Below are 20,607 nucleotides of genomic sequence, written 5' to 3'. Positions count from 1 at the left end.
ATAATTCTGAAAAAACTTAGAACAGACAGGAAACACTTTTTTTTTTTTTTTTACCAATTTTTGAGGAATAAATGGTCTTTAAAAATATGCATTGTAATTGAAATCTATTGACTCAAAATAGATAAAATGCTATAAAAGAAACGCTTAACAGTGTCTTTTAGGTGTTTTCTTTCCACTATTCTGAAAAAAAAAAAAACACTTAATGAAAAACCAAAAAGCCCAAAATCTCAAACTTGATAGGGTTGAGATTTTTGCCATTTTTTGCCTGCAGTGTCACCCCTTAATAAAAGCTAGGTAATATTTCTTTTTTAAGGTATTTTACCACTATTTGTCTTTTAATAGAGCTTCAGAAGTGTTGGAGGAAAGAAACTGCTTTCCACTCTTACACTCTGGTGGTTTGATACTGTATTGACTGGAATATAAGGCAATGTTTTTTTTTTTTTTTTCTTGGAAATGCATCTTAAAAAACGCTGTCGTCTTATATTCAGGGTCTAGACTTTGACATGTCAATAATACACCCAGAACAATAGGTGGTGCCAAAAAAGTGTAAAACCAGTGTGCAAAGAAATATGTTATGTAATGTGTGTTGTAATATTAAAAGATCGTAACTGAAAACAAAAGAAAAAAAAAAGCTTACGGCAGCATGAGTCATGACTGTCATGTTAGCCTGATGGGACCAAAATTCCTCTGCAAGTGCTTTTAAAGTGTAAGACAGTACCTAGATTTAAATATTACAATAAGATTTCACTGTTACAGTTAAAATTAATGTTTGATAGACTACTTTAAGATGAATAACGCAATTGTTGTATATTTTTTATGTGATTGATGGTAAATTTTACCAGTATTTAACATACTTTCAAAACAAAAAAATAAATAAAAATATGTAATATAATTTTTTTTTTCTTTATAAAACACAAGATTTTGTTTTCAAAAAGCCTTTTTTTCCAAAAGGTGCATCTTGAAAAATGGGGGTCGTGTTATATTCGGATAAATACGATAATATTCAGGTCCAGTGTTGGGGGTAACGCATTACAAGTAACGCAAGTTCAATGATAATATTACTTTTTCCAAGTAAGTAGTAAAGTAACTCACTACTTTTTAATTGACAAGAAAATCTCTGAGTTACATTTTCAAATAAGTGACGCCAGTTACTTTTTCCCCTATTTATTGATTAAAAGCTAAGAGCTCCTGTCCCCATGTTGAGAGAAATTGTGAGTAAGATGTTACTTTAGTTCTAGAATAAATGTGAAGTGCATTAATTCATCTCACTCACTAAAAAAACAGATACAGTATTCCTCACAATTAATAAAACAGTGGAATTCCACATAAACCTGCAATAATTAAATATGTTAAATACAAATATCTATGGAAGCAGATTAGTCTCATTAATAATTCACGCACAATACACGATGCACACATGCGTGTCCCAATTCACGTGCACGAAAAAAATATATATATTCACACAAAAAATTCACGTGCAAAAAATAAGAATATAAATTCATAAAATACGTTTCACAAATTGCAAAACACAATTCGCAGATTTACAACTGTGTACAACAATTTTGAATGTTTAAAAATCACGAGTGTATCACGGACTGTGAGTGTGTGAATAGCTTTTTTACGTGTGTATTTTTTAGACTTGCGTGTGTGTTTTTGAGACTCTCCTGGCAGCGAACTCCTCCCACGCGGGTCACTCGTACACTTTAGCCAATCAGATTTGAGCCTGTCGATCGACCAATCATAACCCGCTGTGGGCGTGTGCCTATCTTACGCTACGTCATCAGCGCGAGTCCAGTTCCAGAATTCAGATACGATTCAGCTGTTGTTGATCGGCTGTTGAGGATATTTTTCAAGCAGTCTCTTGTGGTTTTGTTTTTTGATTGAAAACAGGAAAGAGCTGTCAGAGCCAAACTTGTCTTGTGTCTCAAATCCTACGATGGCACGCATTCAGCTGATGACGATTTAATAACACACATTGTAAACCATGTACATTTCATTTAAGTTTGTTTACGCTGCAGCCTGCAGATATTATTTATTTCAGAATTGTGATGCTTATGATGTACAAGTAGCTGCTCCTATTTCAACCTCTGCCACAAATTATGAGGTGATGTGAATCTAGAAGTTTCATTTGGAAATGTAACTCTTTCAAAACAGTCATGCTGCAACCCATCCATTTTAACAGTTTCAACTGATTTAACTCATGCATTATTACTACATTTCTTTTAGAATGGTACCCTATGACTTTGTATTTGTTAAGGCATAAAGCTTTGTTATGCATTGTTAAATGTTCTGGTTGTATGTCAGAATTAAAACATTCAAAACAAGTCGGAACTTGAATGAAGTTTACTGAATAATCTTTGATGCATTCCTTTATGTGATCAGTCTGTCTGACTGACCAGCAAATTCCAGAACTGTTAATACTAAAGCAAATACAATTGCTGCTAACCAACATCATCTTGTGTATTGTAATCTCAAAGATTTTTACATCACTGCTCAACATAAAATTAAACATGGTTAATCACAATAATATAATATTTAAAAAAGTACATGAATGTTGATTACATTAAAAAAATAATGCATTAAGGTAAAGTACATAAAAAGAGATAAAGATTAATGTGAATGAAGAGGTCTGTAACTGTCATCCAGATGTTGTTCCAAAGTGTTAAATCCTGAAAAATGCAAGGAAAATGATTAGTGTGTTTTAATTAAACACTGCATCCAGTTTCACAAATGGTTAGTACAAACACGCCGTTATTCATACACTGAGTTCTCGTGAGGTATATTCATCATTACATAAAGCTATTATAATAAAGGCAGGGTCAGTGCTAAGTGGGAGCTAGACTGGGCAGAGGACACCCAGCGTTGTTAAACAAAAACATGGCAATGAACAGAATTCTTTCTTCATTTTGGCCAATATAGGACATTGTGGCTAACACAAGACAGCATCTTTGACAACACTATCTGTTTTCATAGCAGCCGCTGGCTTAAACTGGTCACGTTAACGAGTGTGTCTAAACGACCGATTTTACCTTTAGTTTTTAAGCAATCAAAATAAAACAATACACCTTTACTAGGCTAGTTACAAATGAGACGATCAACAGCTAAATCGTATCTGAATTCTGGAACTGGACTCGCGCTGATGACGTAGCGTAAGATAGGCACGCCCACAGCGGGTTATGATTGGTCGATCGACAGGCTCAAATCTGATTGGCTAAAGTGTACGAGTGACCCGCGTGGGAGGAGTTCGCTGCCAGGAGAGTCTCAAAAACACACACGCAAGTCTAAAAAATACACACGTAAAAAAGCTATTCACACACTCACAGTCCGTGATACACTCGTGATTTTTAAACATTCAAAATTGTTGTACACAGTTGTAAATCTGTGAATTGTGTTTTGCAATTTGTGAAACGTATTTTATGAATTTATATTCTTATTTTTTGCACGTGAATTTTTTTTGTGAATATATATATATTTTTTGTGCACGTGAATTGGGACACGCATGTGTGCATCTTGTATTGTGCGTGAATTATTAATGAGACTAATCTGCTTCCATAAATATCCTTTATGTATTTAATCCCATTTTATTATTAAGGAATTCGCAGCAGCCTTCTTCAACACCAAGAATCAGCGATTTTCACTGTCTAGCTTTCAGAGTCATATTCAGTGGCATGCAAAAATTAGGGAACCTCTTGCAGAATCATGCGTGTTATTGTTTATTTAGTACTGATCTGAATAAGATGTTTACATATAGTCCACAAGAAAAACTAGCTGAAACTTAATTTTTAAAAAAGGTTCAAACGTTCACTGATGCTCCAAAAGGGAACACAATGCATTAAGAGAATTTGAAGATCAAGGTAAATTGTATTTAATAGTTTTCAGCTATTTTTTTTTTTTTTTTTTTTTGTATACTATATACTAGACTATATGTAAACATCTTTTATGTGACATATCTTACTCAGGACAGTACTAAATAAAAAAGAATGCATTTTGTATGATCTCATTTTGTTAAAATTATTCACATTTTCACAGATTCTGCAACTTTCGATGAGGAGCACGATGGCCTAGGAGACTCTGCACTTCGTGGAGAGGCTAATATCTTTATTTTTCCAGATCTTGGTCATGTTCGCAATTGCACTTCGACCAAGTTCACTCGATTTCAGATGTGCAGCCCCCGACTTACTCAATCATTGATCCCAGAATCAATAATTCAAAGATTAATTTATGTATGGCAGACAAATATGAATCACATTAAGATTATTTGTTTATTTCAAAACTGTAATCCAAATGAATGGATGTTTGTGTGCAATTTAAATACATTAATCTTAAATGTATAGTGCACTTTATTTTACAAATTTTTGTTTCAGTTTTACTAAAACGTAATGTCAAATCCAACGTATTTAATGTGTACTAGCAATTTTTAATAAAAGTGAAAACTGTTTTGCAATTGCTTCAAATTCTTAGTGCAATCCTAAAAATGAACAATATAATGAAACTCTCAAATCCTGTCCTAAATCACTGGTTCTGCATTGTCATGGCTATCCGTGGGATTTCTCTATATAAGGATTGCAAAACACTGCATTTTGAGAAGTGTTATCCTCTGAACTGTCATGTGAATCCTGGGAAACAGTCGGTCAGATGATCCGTGAAGCAGACTGCAGATGTTCGGTCTAGTCTTGCCTCATCACATTCTACTCTGTTTGGTTTATAACAACTCAAATGGACACAGTTCCTTCCCTCTGGCTTTACTTTTAGCCTGTTATGGTCTTCTTTTAGCATTTCCCATATTTTTGAGCCAAAGTTGGATTTGCAGCACTTTCTGCTTGAGTCTCGTGCATCTTTATACAAGATGAGTAATATTCCGCACTTCTGGTGACAGAAAATCCCCTAGTGCTTCACAGAAGGCAGTGATATCCGAAATGACAGCTATATATGGTGTTTAAATGGCTTCTATTTTAATTCTGCAATGATAATTGCTTGTTACATGTGAAGTCAGCAAATGCAATTGCAAAAATACTTTTTAAACATGATGTTTAATCATATACTTTATATATAGTACATTTCAAAAGGGTTTTTTTTTTATTCATCAAAGATGCGTTCTATTGATCAAAGCAAATGAGCATATTAAAATGATTTCTGATGGATCATGTGACATTAAAGACAAAATAAATTACATTTTAAAATTTATTCAAATAGAAAAGAGTCTGTTTAAATTGTAATAATATTTCACAATATTACTGTTTTTACTGCACTTTATGATCAAACAATGCTGTCTTAGTGAGCATAGGTAACTTCTTTTAAAACCTGTTTCAAACCTTTTGAAAAGTAGACTGTAGGCATGGATAAATTATTCAACATTCAATAAAAACATAAATTAGGTCATTTTGGATCTCATGCCTGATTTGAAGTTTAAAATGTCATTAAACACATGTGATCCTGGACCACAAAAGCAGTCTTAAATAGCACGGTATATTTGTAGCAGTAGCCAAAAATGCATTGTATGGGTCAAAATAACCGTTTTTTTTTTTTTCTTTCATGCCAAAAATCATCTGGATATTAAGTAAAGATTGTAGGTATTTAGTAAATGTTCCACTATAAATATATCAAAACATAATTTTTGATTTGTAATATGCATTGCTAAGAACTTCATTTGGGCGATTTTTCCCAATATTTAGATTTTCTTTGCACCCTAGATTCCAGATTTTCAAATAGTTGTATTTCGGCCAAAAAGCTTATTTATTCAGCTTTCAGTTGATGTATAAATCTCAATTTCAGTGACTCAATGACTGGTTTTGTGGTCCAGGGTCACATATATGATAATTTAATAATGAATGTGGGCATGTTAGTGGAAACCTGAATTGGGAAGATATGATTTCTTGTCCAGTGATTACATTTTCAATAAAAAGTATTCATATAATTCTGAAGTGTTTAACTGACCCACATAAAAATCCCCTGACCGCGTCCTGATTCATGAGCTGTCTTGTGAACTCGCTGACTGATGGAACTGGTCATGTGACTGCTGCTTTACATGTAACACAGCTGCATCATAGGTTGCTCATACCGTTTGCTTCCAGCTGTTGCACGCAACCATAGTGGCAGATATCTAATCATCTTAAAGAAAGAGCAGAAAATAAGAATAGTTTAAATATGCCATCTTCAAAAAGCAATATGAAGTTTTAATCTGTGGTGCAAATATGATTGATTGTGCATATTGTGACGACACACTGAGAGAAAACAAGAACATTGCACAACTTTGACCGGTGCTGGTGCATCACTATGAATCAGAACACTGTTGCAATTCTCAATTGCGTAGCATAATAGTTGCTTCAAAAATGAAACTTTGGCTTCATTTATTCACCCTCATGTATGACTTACTTTTTTCCATGAGAATTCTTAATTCTGAAAAGTTGTGCTAATCTCTCTTTTCTGTGCAATTTTAATGAATAGGAACTGGGGCTTTCAAGCTTCAAAATGAAGCATATAAATGTCTTTAAAATAGCACTGTTTTACAAATCATGCACGCTATGTACAGTCCTCTGAAGCTAATGTTTGTGGAGCAAAAGTACACTTCAGCTTTTAAAAAGTACTTACTGGTATACATATTACTAGTTAGCTGTTTATTAGTTCTTATTAAGCACATATTAGTGTCTTATTCTGCATTACAGTGCCTTGCAAAAGTATTCATACCCCTTCATTTTTTCACATTTTGTTTTGTTGCAGCATTATGTTAAACTGCTTTAAATTAGTTTTTCCCCCACATCAGTTTACACTCCATACACCATAATAATGACAAAGCAAAAACCAGATTTGCAAATTTTACAAATTTATAAAAAATAAAACACTGAAATAAGTACATTGCATAAGTATTCATACCCTTAACTCAGTACATAGTTGAAGCACCTTTACAGCCTCAAATCTTTTTGGGTCTGATGTGACAATCTTTGCACATCTGCATTTGGCAATTATCTGCCATTCTTTGCCTCACCTTTTCACCTCTCAAGCTCTGTCAGCTTGGATGGGGGCTGGCAGACATTTTCTAGAGTCCTAGTTGTTCCAATCGTCTTCCATTATGGACAATGCTTCTGTCAACCTTCAATGCAGATTTTTTTCTGAACTCTTTCCTAGATCATTGCCTTAACACAAGTCTGTCACTGAGCTCTACAGGCAGTTATCTTGACCTCAGGACTTGCTTTTTGCTCTGATATGCATTTTCAGCTGTTAGACCTTTTCTGAGAGGTGTGTGCCTTTCTAAATCAGACTCATTCAAATGAATTTGCCACAGTTGAACTCCACTCAAAGTGTAGTAACATCTAGAAGCAATATAAATGCTCCTGAGCTAAATTTCGAGTGTCCCAGAAAAGGGTATGAATACTTATGCAACGGGATCTTTTCAGTTTTTTATTTTTAATAAATTTGCACAAATGTTTAAAAACCTATTTTTTGCTTTGCCATTATGGAGTAGGGAGTGTAGATTGATGTGGGAAAAAAAATAATTTAAAGTAGTTTAACATTTAACATAAGGCAGCAACATAACAAAATGTGAAAAAAATGAAGGGGTATGAATAATTTAGCAAGGCACTGTACCATATTTTAGATCCCTTAACCCTACCACATACATTGCACAGCATAAATGAGCACACCCCCTCTAAAACTTAAAAAATTCAGCAATCACTCTTTGCTTAGAAGACAATGTTCCAACAGCTTGATCAGTTAACAAAGAATAATGTCAAAATTAGTTGGCAAAATAAGATTTTCACATCTAAGTGATAAAATGTTGTGTTGCAAAAATGAGTTCACCCTCCTAAAGTCACTAAATGTGACCCTGGACCACAAAACCAGTCATAAGTGTAAAATTGTTGAAATTGAGATTCTTACGTCAATTCTTACGTAAATAAGCTTTCCATTGATGTATTGTTTGTTAAAATAGGACAATGTTTGTCTGAGACACAACTATTTGAAAACCTGCAAAAAAATCTAAATATTGAGAAAATCGCCTTAAAAGTTGTCCAAATGAAGTTCTTAGCAATGCATATTACTAATCAAAAATCAAGTTTTTATATATTTATGGTAGAAAATTTACAAAATATCTTTATGGAGCATGATCTTTAATTAATATGCTAATGATTTTTGGCATAAAAGTAAAATCGATCATTTTGACCCATAGGCCTACAATGTATTTTTGGCCATTGCTAGAAATATACCCGTGCTACTTAAGACTGGTTTTGTGGTCCAGGGTCACAAATAAAACAAAACAAAAAAAAGTGTAGGTTTAAAGCCATTTTTGATCAACAGGTAAGTAAATTGAACCAAAGCGTTTAAAGACAAGTAATTTCCAGACAATTAAAAATGTTGCATAGCCTATTGAATCTTACTCAAAAACTTACTGCTGGCAACAATGAAACCACTTGGGAGAGAACTGATATGTGACTTATTTCTTAACACAAAAGAGGACAATGGTATACGAGGATTAGCTAATTATTGTTTTAAGTGTGAAAATGTAGCAGAAGTAGCACTGACATTCAAAAACAACTTGTGACAAGGCTCCTGAAATAATTAGGCCTTCACTTTAAGTTTTAATTTAGTGATGAGTGAATTTTTGCTGTTTTACAATGCCCATTTTTTCAAAATATAGACTTATGGGAATTCAAACTCTGGTCTCAAGAGGCTAAGTCAATCATTTCAATTCCAAGAGCATGCAAAATGTTCTGGTGTTGCTAGAGAAGGAGTGCAGCGAGAAGTGCCTGGTTCCCAGAGTGACGTTCAGTGGTAGTAAAGCTCTTATATAGAGATGTATGAGGTTGAAGGTGAGAGGGGTTGTGCTTTATCAATGCTGTCATCAATTCACACACCACTGTGTGATGTAATACAAAAAAAAAAAAAAAAAAAAAAAATGAAACTAAAGATGCTTCCCTTGTAATATTGGGCATTTTTTCAGCATGACAATGAAGATATTCATTCTCCCAAGGTTAAAATCCGAGGTGGACATGCATTTTATTCAGTCTTAACACTCTTAAGCACCTGTGGGGGATTCAGTAAAGACGAGCTGAGCAAAACACTCTATATTATACATTTGCTGAATTAAATCTAGGATGTACTCATTTCTGCAATCCTTCATTTAAGCAAAATTGGCTAATTTACTTATCGTACGGAAAATATTGGCATATGTTTTTGTTGTTTTTATTAAGTATATGTTTAATACATTTCAATTTTGCCATCTTTCCATGCATAATATTAGTCATTAACGGAAAAAAAAACATTAAGAAAATACATATTTTATATTTATTCAGAGGGGGTGAACTCATTTATGCTGTGCACTTTACATAAACCAAACCACTACCTTACTAACTATTGATAAGCAGGAAATTAGGAGTAGTTAAAACAGTGATACAACAAACTAAATTGTGACCTAAAGTACTTAAGTACTTTGAAATGATACACTTTTAATATACATATATTTGTTAACTAAATGCAATGCATTTGGATGCTTAATTGCATGTTGATTGCAATTAAATGAAAATGTATTAGGTTAAATTGGTATTATTTCCTTTTGACTCAATTATGTAGGACTTAAGTACATCTACATGTGTAATTTCATAGTTACTTCTATTATTTTTGAAGTTTGGTTAAACTGAACTAATGTTGTTTCTGTTGAAACTTGTAAGTCATGCACTGCTGTGATTTCACTTGTACATTTTGTAAACTGTAATTCAGCAGACTGCTGCTCTTTTATGATGTGATTAAAGTTAAGATTTGATTTGCACTCCATTAGTTGACATGTGCAGTATTCAACTGCTCCATACATGGATCTGTGTTTGACTGTCAGTGGTTAGAATGGTGTATACGCAAACACAAACTGCACTTTGATTAGTACAGTGTGACTGTTTTAGTTTCACCATCCTCAGCTGTTTGTGTGTGTCAGAGAAACGTGGGTAGGAAACACTCAGCTGTATTTAAACAGGCAAAGTTCCTCATCTTGGAATAATCAAAGGCTCACGGCTCAAGACACTTCTGAGCCTTCCTCGCAACTCCTGCTTTCTCTGACAACAGTCAGCCTGAAACGATATTCTACTCAAAAAAACAGGTAGGCTTTTTTCATTATTTCAATACAAACTGAGTCATAGTTTATAGCTTTCATTTTTTTAAGTGTGTGTTATTTAATTTCGAAAGAAAGTATTTGTACATTATCTAGCCTAATAGCAAACAACCATTGAATCAATGTTAAAAATAGTTGATTTGTCAGTGTTAATGACATTGAATATCACTCTTGCACCTGCTATTAAAGTTGAAATTTCAACAAACCTCCATAGTTGTGATCAGTGTTTGTTCTTATTAAGTTAATTTTCTTTTGGTACTACAATAGTGCTTCAATGTGAACACTTATGCATTAAAAAAGAGATGTTTTAAAATTAAGTTGAAGTAAGTTATTTTTTGTGAGGAGCATCAAACTACAATAAAGCTGAGACATAATACTGAATAATATTGAAGATCACTCTAACACAGATGCTAAAATGCTGTGACAAAGTACAGAAAGATTTAGATATCAACACTCATCACACAAACCTCAACAATGGTGACAATCATCAAACTAATTTAGATAAACAGATCCACTGCAATGCATGCTGGGAATCATGAATGAGTTTGATGTTGATATGTAACATGCATTTTTGCTGATTGTCACCATTGTTGAGTTTCATGCACTGAATCTTGATGTCTAATTGAGTCAGCAAATTAATGCTTTTTTTTCTGATAATTCATAGAAGTTTGGCATCTGTACCACTGTTGTAACCTCACATTTTAAGAACCACATTATTCACGTGCCACACTTGTGAACAATTATTTAAATAACATTATAATGATTATAGTCACTGTCATTGGATTCCAGTGGATCTTAGTTTTCATTGCCTCAACCAATGCATTTTAGCATATTGTTACAAAACACAATGCAAATAACATTAAAGTACAAAGAGTCAAGAGTCCAACTAAAGCAAATACTGATCACAACAATGGTGCTTTGTTGATTTTTTTAACATTAATTTAATGTCATTAACACTGACAAATCAACTATTTTTAACATTGATTCAATGGTTTTTTACTATTAGGGTAGTCTCTATGTGGTTGACTAAAGCACTATTAAAATATGTTCTGGCCCAGGTCAGAGCTGGTTATAAGTTACTATTTGGCTGAGATTTGGGCCAGTTATGGCTCATGTCTGCAATCCATATCAGGGCCAGACAAGGGCCGCAATTCTTTGCTGCATTTGGGCCAAGTGTAACTGCTTGCTTGGCCCAGAACTGGGCCAGTGCTGTGTGAATAGCTGTCAGACAGATGTGGAATATGTTGATTGTTAATGTGATGACCTGCACTTGAACACCTGTGTAAACTGACTTCACACATTTGCTAAAAATCACTAAAAAACAGCTAAAATTCTTAATTCTGAGAAAAACCAGTGTCATTTTTGTTTGCAGATGCCACTTTGTTAAATTTGGTTATCTAATGATTAAATTAAATTCATACAGAGTTTGTTTTGTTACTCTGTATGAACACTAGGACAACTTTGCGTACTGTACATACTGCATACTCTCTCACACACAAACACTAAAGAACTGCAGTGTAGATACAGTAGTGATTTAGTGAGTAATTCATACTCTCTGCAGGATTGCTGTGCGGCTGAGATGTGTACCGGTCACTGCTCCAGGTCTGTGGGAATGGCTCTGATCCCTATAGCCATCATCTGCATGCTGGCAAATGCGCTGCTGCTGTTTCCTGATCTGAAGTATCAGTACCTGACAGAGAATCATGTGACCAGAGAGGCCATGTGGTGCTCTGGTATCTGGGCATCAGGACTTCTGGTGAGCTTTTCTGTTCTTTTATTGGTTTGTAGGAGATACTATTCTATATTATTTTGATATTATATATTAAAAACAATAGCATTAGTAGTAGTAGTTGTAGTAGTAGTATTGGAATATCGTAAATGTAGTATGTATGTGTGTCTGTATTTATATGATCAATATGAATAAGAATATTACTATTAAATTATATATTAGATATTTACTTATTATTATTATTATTAAAATTAAATAATCAAAATGTATTTATATTTATTTATATTTAAGTGTGTGTTATATATATAATTGAATAAACATAACTTAATTACATATATGTGTCTTAAGTAGCACGGATATACAGTATTTGTAGCAGTAGCAAAAAATACATTGTATATATATATTGCTACGAACCTCATTTGGAAAACTTTAAAGTCAGTTTTCTCAATATTTTGAATTTTTTGCACCCTTAAATTCAAGATATTCAAATAGTTGTATCTCGACCAAATATTGTTCTATCAAACCGTACATTAATGGAAATCTTATTTATTCAGATTTCAGATGATGTATAAATCTCAGTTTCAACAAATTTACCCTTATGACTGATTTTGTAATCAATGGTCACATGTTATATATAAGGGATAATGCATGACCTGTGCATTACAACCATAAACTTGTCAGCCAATCAGAATCTAGTATACAGACAGACCATGGTAGAATTTAGCCATCTATATACCAGATTAAAAAAATAAATAAATAATAATAATAAAAAAAAAAATATATATATATATATGCTACCATATTACATGTATTTATACTTAAGTCATTCATTTATTTCACTGCAAAAAAAAAAACGCTTTTCTTAGATTGTTGTTCTTGTTTCCAGCCAAAATATCTAATCGTATCGTAGACTATTAAAAATTATTTTCTTGTTTTCAGAAAAACTGGTCAAAATTAAGTGAGTTTTTGCCTAGAACAAGCAAAATAATCTGCCAATGGGGTAAGCAAAAAAAAAAAAAAAAAAAAAAAAAAACAGAAAGTAAGATTATTTTTCTTATCCCACTGGCAGATTATTTTGCTTGTTTCAAGCAAAAACACATTTAATTTTAACTTTTTTTTTTTTTTTTTTTTTTTCGGAAAACAAGACAATAATTATTACTTGTCTAGAAAATCCTTTTTAGATATTTTAGTTTTTTAGATATTTTGGCTGGAAACAAGACAAAATCTGTAGGGCTCTATTCAAACATGATGCACTTCTCATGTGACATTTGTTATGTAGTTTGCATCAGTCCAGTATTGCTCTGATGGCTGTTGTGGCTGGGTTTTGTCAGGTGCTTGTGGCTGCGCGAGGCTTTACAACACACTATGAAAAGAAAGGCTGCTGTTATTTTACTGCTGAGGTAAGAAAACTCTATTATGTGGATTTTTAGTATTTTCTTCTTAACCATCTTCATAATTTGAACAATAATTAATTAACATAACTGAACAATCATTAAACAAAATTCTGGCCATTTTGGGAACTATCCTGTCAACACTAAGTGAATAACAATTTTTTTTTTTTTTTTTTTTTTTTTTTTTGTGGCGTGTCTAGGTTTTGCGTAAGTTGGGCTACACATGTTTGGCCATTCTTGGAGCTGGCTTGTGTTTCGTGGTGAGCGGGACGGGGCTGGCGCTGGGACCCCTCTGTTTACACAACGGCACTGAGGGCCTAAAGTGGGAACGGCCGTTAAAACAAATCAAAACTGGGTGAGTGAGACCTCAGATTTGTCTATTCTTTCACTTGTAGTACTATTATTCATCTAGTAGGCGAAATTGTCAACATTATTAAAGTTTTGATTCACTGAAATGCAAATCAGACATTGAACGTGATGTGTCCACATACTTTTGTGACCAATTAAACATTAAATAATTACACTGCAACATAATAGGTTGACTTTACTTAGAAAAAGTGAGATTGCACTAAAAAAAAATAAGTACAGTGAAATAGGAATAGTATGTTGTGCTGACAAATGTTTAGTTAGTATAGTTTACTTACACAAGAGTTCTAGTAACTAAAAAAGAACTGTAGGGGGTACTTGGATCTTTACTTTAGGTTTACTCTTGACTTAGTATTGCTACTCACTCACTCCCAGAGTGCATTGCAGCATGCATAAATTATGCAATTACTTTGTTTTACTGTTGTTGTTTTTATTTGCCAATTTTATTTGCTGTCTTGTGTCAATAGTAGCACAAAAAAGACCAAATAAAATGGTTATTGTTTCAATTAATACAATTAAACAAAACTGAATTGTTACCATTGTTGTGATTTGTGTGCTGAATTTTAAAGTCTGTGTGTGATTCAAAGATATTACCATAAATATTAAAGGACAGTATTGAACCAATTAAAATTTTCTCAAGGTACTAATAAAGGACAATAAAACAGCAAAGGATCATTAGTAAACATAAAATACAGCTAACTATATATATATATAATAATGATTTAGTTAGAAGATACATTGCTTTCTAATAAACAATCTCCTTATTATTTTTCTTCCTTGAAATGAAATAGCTCTAGCTATAGCTGCATCAATTAGAAAAAAAAGCTATAATAAAATAAATAAACTTCCATAAGGTTGCCCAACCAAATGGAACATTAATCACTATAATGGTAAAGCTTATTTATATATTTAAATCAACATAAACTTATAAATTAAAAAAGTATTAAGAATAGCCCTACCTCCAAAACCTTTCTTTTCTTCTTCTTCTGTTGTTATTTTGCACATTACCAATATATTAGTGCACTGCTGCCTCTCACTGGTTTATTAATGTTGTCGATTCCTTTGTGGCTACTTGAACATTGTAAGTAAGCGTTACTCAAAGAACTAAGCTAATTGTTTTACTTGCCTTGAAAGTAGCTGTAACTTAAAGGGATAGTTCACCCAAAAATGAAAATTTGATGTTTATCTGCTTACCCCCAATGCATCCAAGATGTAGGTTACTTTGTTTCCTCATAAAAACACAAACGAAGATTTTTAACGAAAACCGGTGCAGTCTGCCAGCCTTATCATTGACCTGTATGGGCACCAGACCTTTAAAAGTAAACAAAAACATGCACAGACAAATCCAAATTACACCCCGCGGCTCGTGATGATACATTGATGTCCTAAGACACGAAACGATCGGTTTTTGTGAGAAACTGAACAGTATTTATATCATTTTTTACCTTTGATACACAGCCACGTCCATCTGTCATGTGCACGAGTTTGGCATCAGTCACGTCACATGAGCACGCTCTTCTGGCGTAGAATACGCAAACGCCGGAAGCGATCTGTCGCATGAATACGACACTCATTGTTTACACAGTGCACAGAGATTGTGGGTATAGCGGCTATTCAAAATGGTAATTACTTGCGCGTATCCTGATTGTTTAAACCGATTTAAAGCTAAAAGATTACGTTAGTTTAACTTTGTTAACTTTGTCATATCATGTTGATGTGTGTTGATCTTTTTGCTTTGCGTCCAGCACTCAAGCATTATGATATTGTCTGCAAATAACTTATTCACTTGTTCATCTGTGTCTGTTAACACAGAGAGAAGCTTTACCTCTACACTCCGGAGCGGTGGGCGTCCGCCTGTGTGGAGCCTCGAGGTGTTGTCATGTGGAATATGATTCTTTTCTCCGTCCTGATGGCAGCGAGTGGCCTTGAGTTGATTTTCTGCATCTTGCATCTCCTCACAGCCTTACTGGAGTTCATGTGCGGACCCAGATTCTGCAACAATAAGGTATGGATATTCACAAAGAGTCTTCCCTTGTGACAAAAAGACAAACTTATAGCGTACTTCAAATCTTAAAAAGATTAAATCTTACCCGCAGATAATATGATATTAAAGAAATAAAAGGCCACTTAAAGAGTGCACCTTCATGACTGCTTTTCTTAAAGGAACACTCCACTTTTTTTTGGAAATAGGCTCATTCTCCAACTCCCCCCCGAGTTACAAGTTGAGTTTTACCGTTTTGAAATCCATTCAGCCGTTCTCCTGTTCTGGCGATATCACTTTTAGCATAGCTTAGCATAGATCATTGAATCCTATTAGACCAATAGCATTGCGTTCAAAAATGACCAACGAGTTTCGATATTTTTCCTATTTAAAACTTGACTCTTCTGTAGTTATATCGTGTGCTAAGACCAGAAGAAAATGTAAAGATGTGATTTTCTAGGCCGATATGATTAGGAACTACACTCCCATTCCGGCGTAATAGTCAAGGAAGTTTTAAGCTATGCTAAAAGTGATATCGCCAGAACAGGAGAACGGCTGAATGGATTTCAAAACGGTAAAACCCAACTTATTAACTCGGGGGGAGTTGGAGAATGAGCCTATTTCCAAAAAAGTGGAGTGTTCCTTTAACACACTTAAGGCGAGACACTGCAGGTGAATAGGGTAAAAAATTACCTAATAGTTATCACCTTACTTACCCAGTTAATTGATTACATTGATAATTGCAAACATTTTTTGTACTACAAGTTTTCTAAAATGTTTTAATATGCAAATGAGACATCATATATAAAATAATATAATGCGAATTTGTATACATTTCTAGTACAAATATCTAAACACTGGATGAAGTAAGATTCAAAATTCATGTGTAATTTTTTCATTAAAGACAATTGTTTTTACTGGAGGGATTTTGGGTCTCATTTTGTCAATAATTCAGAAAAAAACAGACAGAAAACAATGCCTTTTTTACCGTTTTTGGGGTATAAAATGTTTTATAAAATCAAGCAAATTATATATTAACAAATCCCTCTGTAAAAACCGGGATATAGACAAGTGCTACTGATGTGGAGATTTATGGCTCAGTCTAGGAGAAAAAAAATGCATTTTCAGGAAACGCCCTTTAAAAATATGCATTGCATTTGAAATCTATTGACACAAATAGATAAAGTGCTAAAGAAACACTTAACAGTGTCTTTTGGGTGTTTTCTTTCCACACCAAAAAGCCCAAAATCTCTTGTAAGGTGCGTGGAAAAACAGTGTTTTTGCCTGCAGTGTCTCCCCTTATGTACACTTTATAATAATGTCAAATTAAACGTTTTACTTTAAACTACATTTTAAATCATTATATACACACACACATATATATATATATATATATATATATATATATATATATATATATATATATATATTGTTGTGCTTTAAAGTATGTTTATTTTGATGAGGTGACTAAAATACTAAAACACATGTAACATGTAAAGTGTAATTTTAACTGTAGTGTGTTAACTTATATTACTATTATATAATTTGAACATACTATACTTGATCATTACTTTTACCAGCACATTTTAACTGTATTTCAAGGAAAATAAAAGTACTAATGCATTTACATTTAAAAATGTACTTACTGTAAAACTGTAAACATGTTTCTGCAATATTTTAATTACAGCTAAATATGTGTTGAGATAAATTAATAATTAATATAGTAACTTTAACATAGAATTTTAAGTTGTGATAACTAATTGCAGCAAACAATTTTAAAGTGAATGTGTCAAAAATCAAATCTAAAGTTCAGCTAGTTGCATTTATACAGCAATTTTGTCTGTATGTATATATATAAACAACAATTAATAAATCTTCTTTTTAAATCTCTTTTTAGGTTGTTCCTGCTTGAGATGACTAGAAGTTCTATTATGTTCATTTCCATGTGAGAATGAGAATGACATTTTTTTTGGGTTAAACAGTCAGCTATGACTGCTTAACTTATTTTAAAGAGAGAAAAAAATAGAAATGGGAAGTGGATCAGGAAAGTCAGTTTTCACATCCCTGAAGTGTTTTACTGCACTGTCATCACACACATCTAGTCTTTCTGTAGTTCAGCTGCTTGAGAAGGATATAGTGAAGGTGAGCTTTGAATCCTAGAAACACTTGAACAGATAAAATGCCTTAAATAATTCACTAAAAACACAAATGCAAATAAGCTGTTTAAAATATTCTTTATTGTCATATATCTAAATGCACTTTAGTATTTATGCACTGTATAATAATGTGTGTAATTTAATGTATATGTATGTGAAAAATAAATGCGGTTGTATAAATGTCCTTGTCATTGTTTGATTTTTACAAGAATAAAATCTAATTGAATGAACACTTCATTGGGTAAAGGAATGCATTATTTACCAAATGCCGCAAGTATTGTGAAATGTGTGTGTTAGAAAAACAAATACAGACTAACACCAAATACAACTAAGACTAAACTCACAGACATCTGACACAACACTATTAGACTACTAAGCACATCACAATCATGACCTCAGCAGATTTGGAAATGTGAATTTTTCAGAGAAAACTGCGTTTATCCTAATGGCCACAAGAGGGAGACAATTCTCATATTCCTTTTTCATCATTACTCTCCTAACAATGTTAGGAGAAAATACATACTGTGGTATGTGGCAAAATGCCTGTGGTTTTTGATCATCAACATTTATATGAAGCTGAATAAATGGCGTAATTAAGTTAAAAAAAAAAATAAAAAATTAGTAAATGAACGAATGAATGAATGAATGAATGAATTAATTCTGCCTTGGTGAGCATAAGTATGGAACGGAACATTTCCTCCACTTAAGAAAAAAAAACATGCCTTAAAAATTTGAAATTATGACTTTAAAAAGTTGAAATTATGAGATAAAAATTTTGAAATTATGAGATAAAAATTTTGAAATTATGACTTTACAGGAAATTGATTAAATGATTTTATAAACACATTGGTCACTGGATAGTGGTATAATGATAAGCTGGACATTGTAAAACTATTTAATTAGGCTTAAAACAGTTTGGAGGACCTATAGCTCAGTACACACCTTTTTAATAAAACACAAACGCTTTCTATGGGAGGAACGTGCCTAAATTCAGCATCTTGCATTCATATTCCGAATTCATTACCCTATTTAATAATCTGAATACCTAATGTGTTTTTTTTTTTGACCTGTGAAGTGATAATTTCTGATATTGATAATTTTATCTCATAATAATGACTTTTAAAGTCAGAATGTAGACTTTGTATCTTATAATTGTTAGTTGAAATTATGACATAAAGTCAAAATTGAGATAAAAAGTCAAAATTATGACTTACTTAAGTTATAGTCATAAGATAAAAAGTCGAAATTATGACTTAAAAAGTCATAATTATAAGAAATTTAAAAAAGTCATAATTTCGACATTTAAAATCATAATTTTGACTTTTTTATCTCGTAGTCATTATTTAGACTTTTTAAAATTAATTTCGACTTTATAAGTCATAATTTTAACTTTTTAAATCAATTTCGACTTTTTATTATGTAATTGTGATTTAGGTAAGTCATAATTTAGACTTTTTATCTCGTAATTGTTAGTTGAAATTATGACATGCAGTCAAAATTGAGATAAAAAGTCGACATGACTTACTTAAGTTATAGTTATGAGATATGAAATTTTGACTTAAAAAAGTTTAAATTTATTTCAATTTTGACTTTGTCATAATTTTGACTTTGTCATAATTTCAACTAACAATTACAAGGTAAAAAGTCTAAATTATGACTTAAAAAGTTGAAACTATGACTTAAAAGCTTTAAATTATGACAAAGTCAAAACTATGATTTAAGTCATAATTATGAGTTAAAGTTATAATTTCTACTTTTCATCTCATAATTATGACTTAAGTCATAATTTGACTTTTTATCTCAGTTTTGACTTTATGTCATATTTTCGACATTTTAAGTAAATTTGGACTTTTTATCTCGTAATTATTACCTAAGTAAGTCATAATTTAGACTTTTAAAATCATAATTTAGACTTTTTTTTATCTCGTAATTATGACTTTTAAAGTCACATTTATGACTTTTTCAATTTTTTTAAATCTCAATTTCGACTTTATAAGTCATAACTTTGACTTTTTAAGTCAATTTCAATTTTATATTTTGTAATTGTGATTTAGGTAAGTCATAATTTAAAATTTTTATCTCGTAATTATGACTTAGGTATGTGATAATTTCAACTATTTATCTTGTAATTACATCTTTTAAAGTCATAATTTCAACTTTTTATCTCAATTTTGACTTTTGAAGTCATAATTTTGACTTTTGATCTCGTAATTATAACATATGTATGTCATAATTTTGACTTTAAGACGTGAATTGTTTTTCTTACTTGGCGGAAATGGGCTTTCATAAATAAGAGACTTACTAACATTTGAAGTTATGAAGTCTTGACAACAAAAAGGTATTGAAATTTTCCACTGTTATCAGGCCTACATTTCAAACAGAATTTGCGCTGTAGTTTTCCGGAAACAGCAGGCTTAAAATAGCTTTGAGTTGAGGGAACCCCTGCTATGGACTCTCAGGATGTAATTCATAAATTTAGTCTGTCTTATTTGTCTTCTCTACTTCCTCTTTTCCCTCGTATTGTTTCTCCCTGCTGGTGTCTCCTCTGTCACAGCTCGCCACTTTTCCTCTCGCTCTTTCAAACCTGCTCTGTTTGGACACCCAAATATTTACAGATAAAACACTGTCCCTCCAACACAATGAATCAGAGTGGATTATGTTTTTGAAGGAGAAAAGGACAGGAACGGTAAACTTGCAGCCTCTCACGTGCATCAGAGAGCTTCAGCAATTTGATTGTGTTAAAGTAGCTCAGCCAGCATGAGATGCTTAAAGAAAGGGTTCATTAAAAAATTATAATTTGCTAAAAAATGTTTACCCTTGCTCAGGCCATCCAAGATGTAGATTCTTTTTTATTAGATTTGGAGAAATGTATCATTCCATCAGTTGCTCAAGAA

The 20,607-nt window shown here is 32.5% G+C and overlaps 1 protein-coding gene across 1 annotated transcript; it reads left to right on the top strand.

Annotated features, from left to right (window-relative positions):
- Positions 1-1,984: 1,984 nt before the first annotated feature.
- Positions 1,985-17,469, top strand: LOC141284446 (transmembrane 4 L6 family member 5). The gene is made up of 6 exons (XM_073817419.1): positions 1,985-2,001; positions 11,693-11,846; positions 13,151-13,219; positions 13,411-13,565; positions 15,389-15,581; positions 17,455-17,469. The coding sequence occupies exons 1-6, from the start codon at positions 1,985-1,987 to the stop codon at positions 17,467-17,469; spliced, it is 603 nt and encodes a 200-aa protein (XP_073673520.1).
- Positions 17,470-20,607: the final 3,138 nt, after the last annotated feature.

Source organism: Garra rufa, chromosome 14 (assembly GCF_049309525.1).
Source record: "Garra rufa chromosome 14, GarRuf1.0, whole genome shotgun sequence".
Classification (NCBI taxonomy): Eukaryota; Metazoa; Chordata; class Actinopteri; order Cypriniformes; family Cyprinidae; genus Garra; species Garra rufa.
Note: the sequence above shows the minus strand (reverse complement) of the source record. Positions and strands in the feature narration are given on the sequence as shown.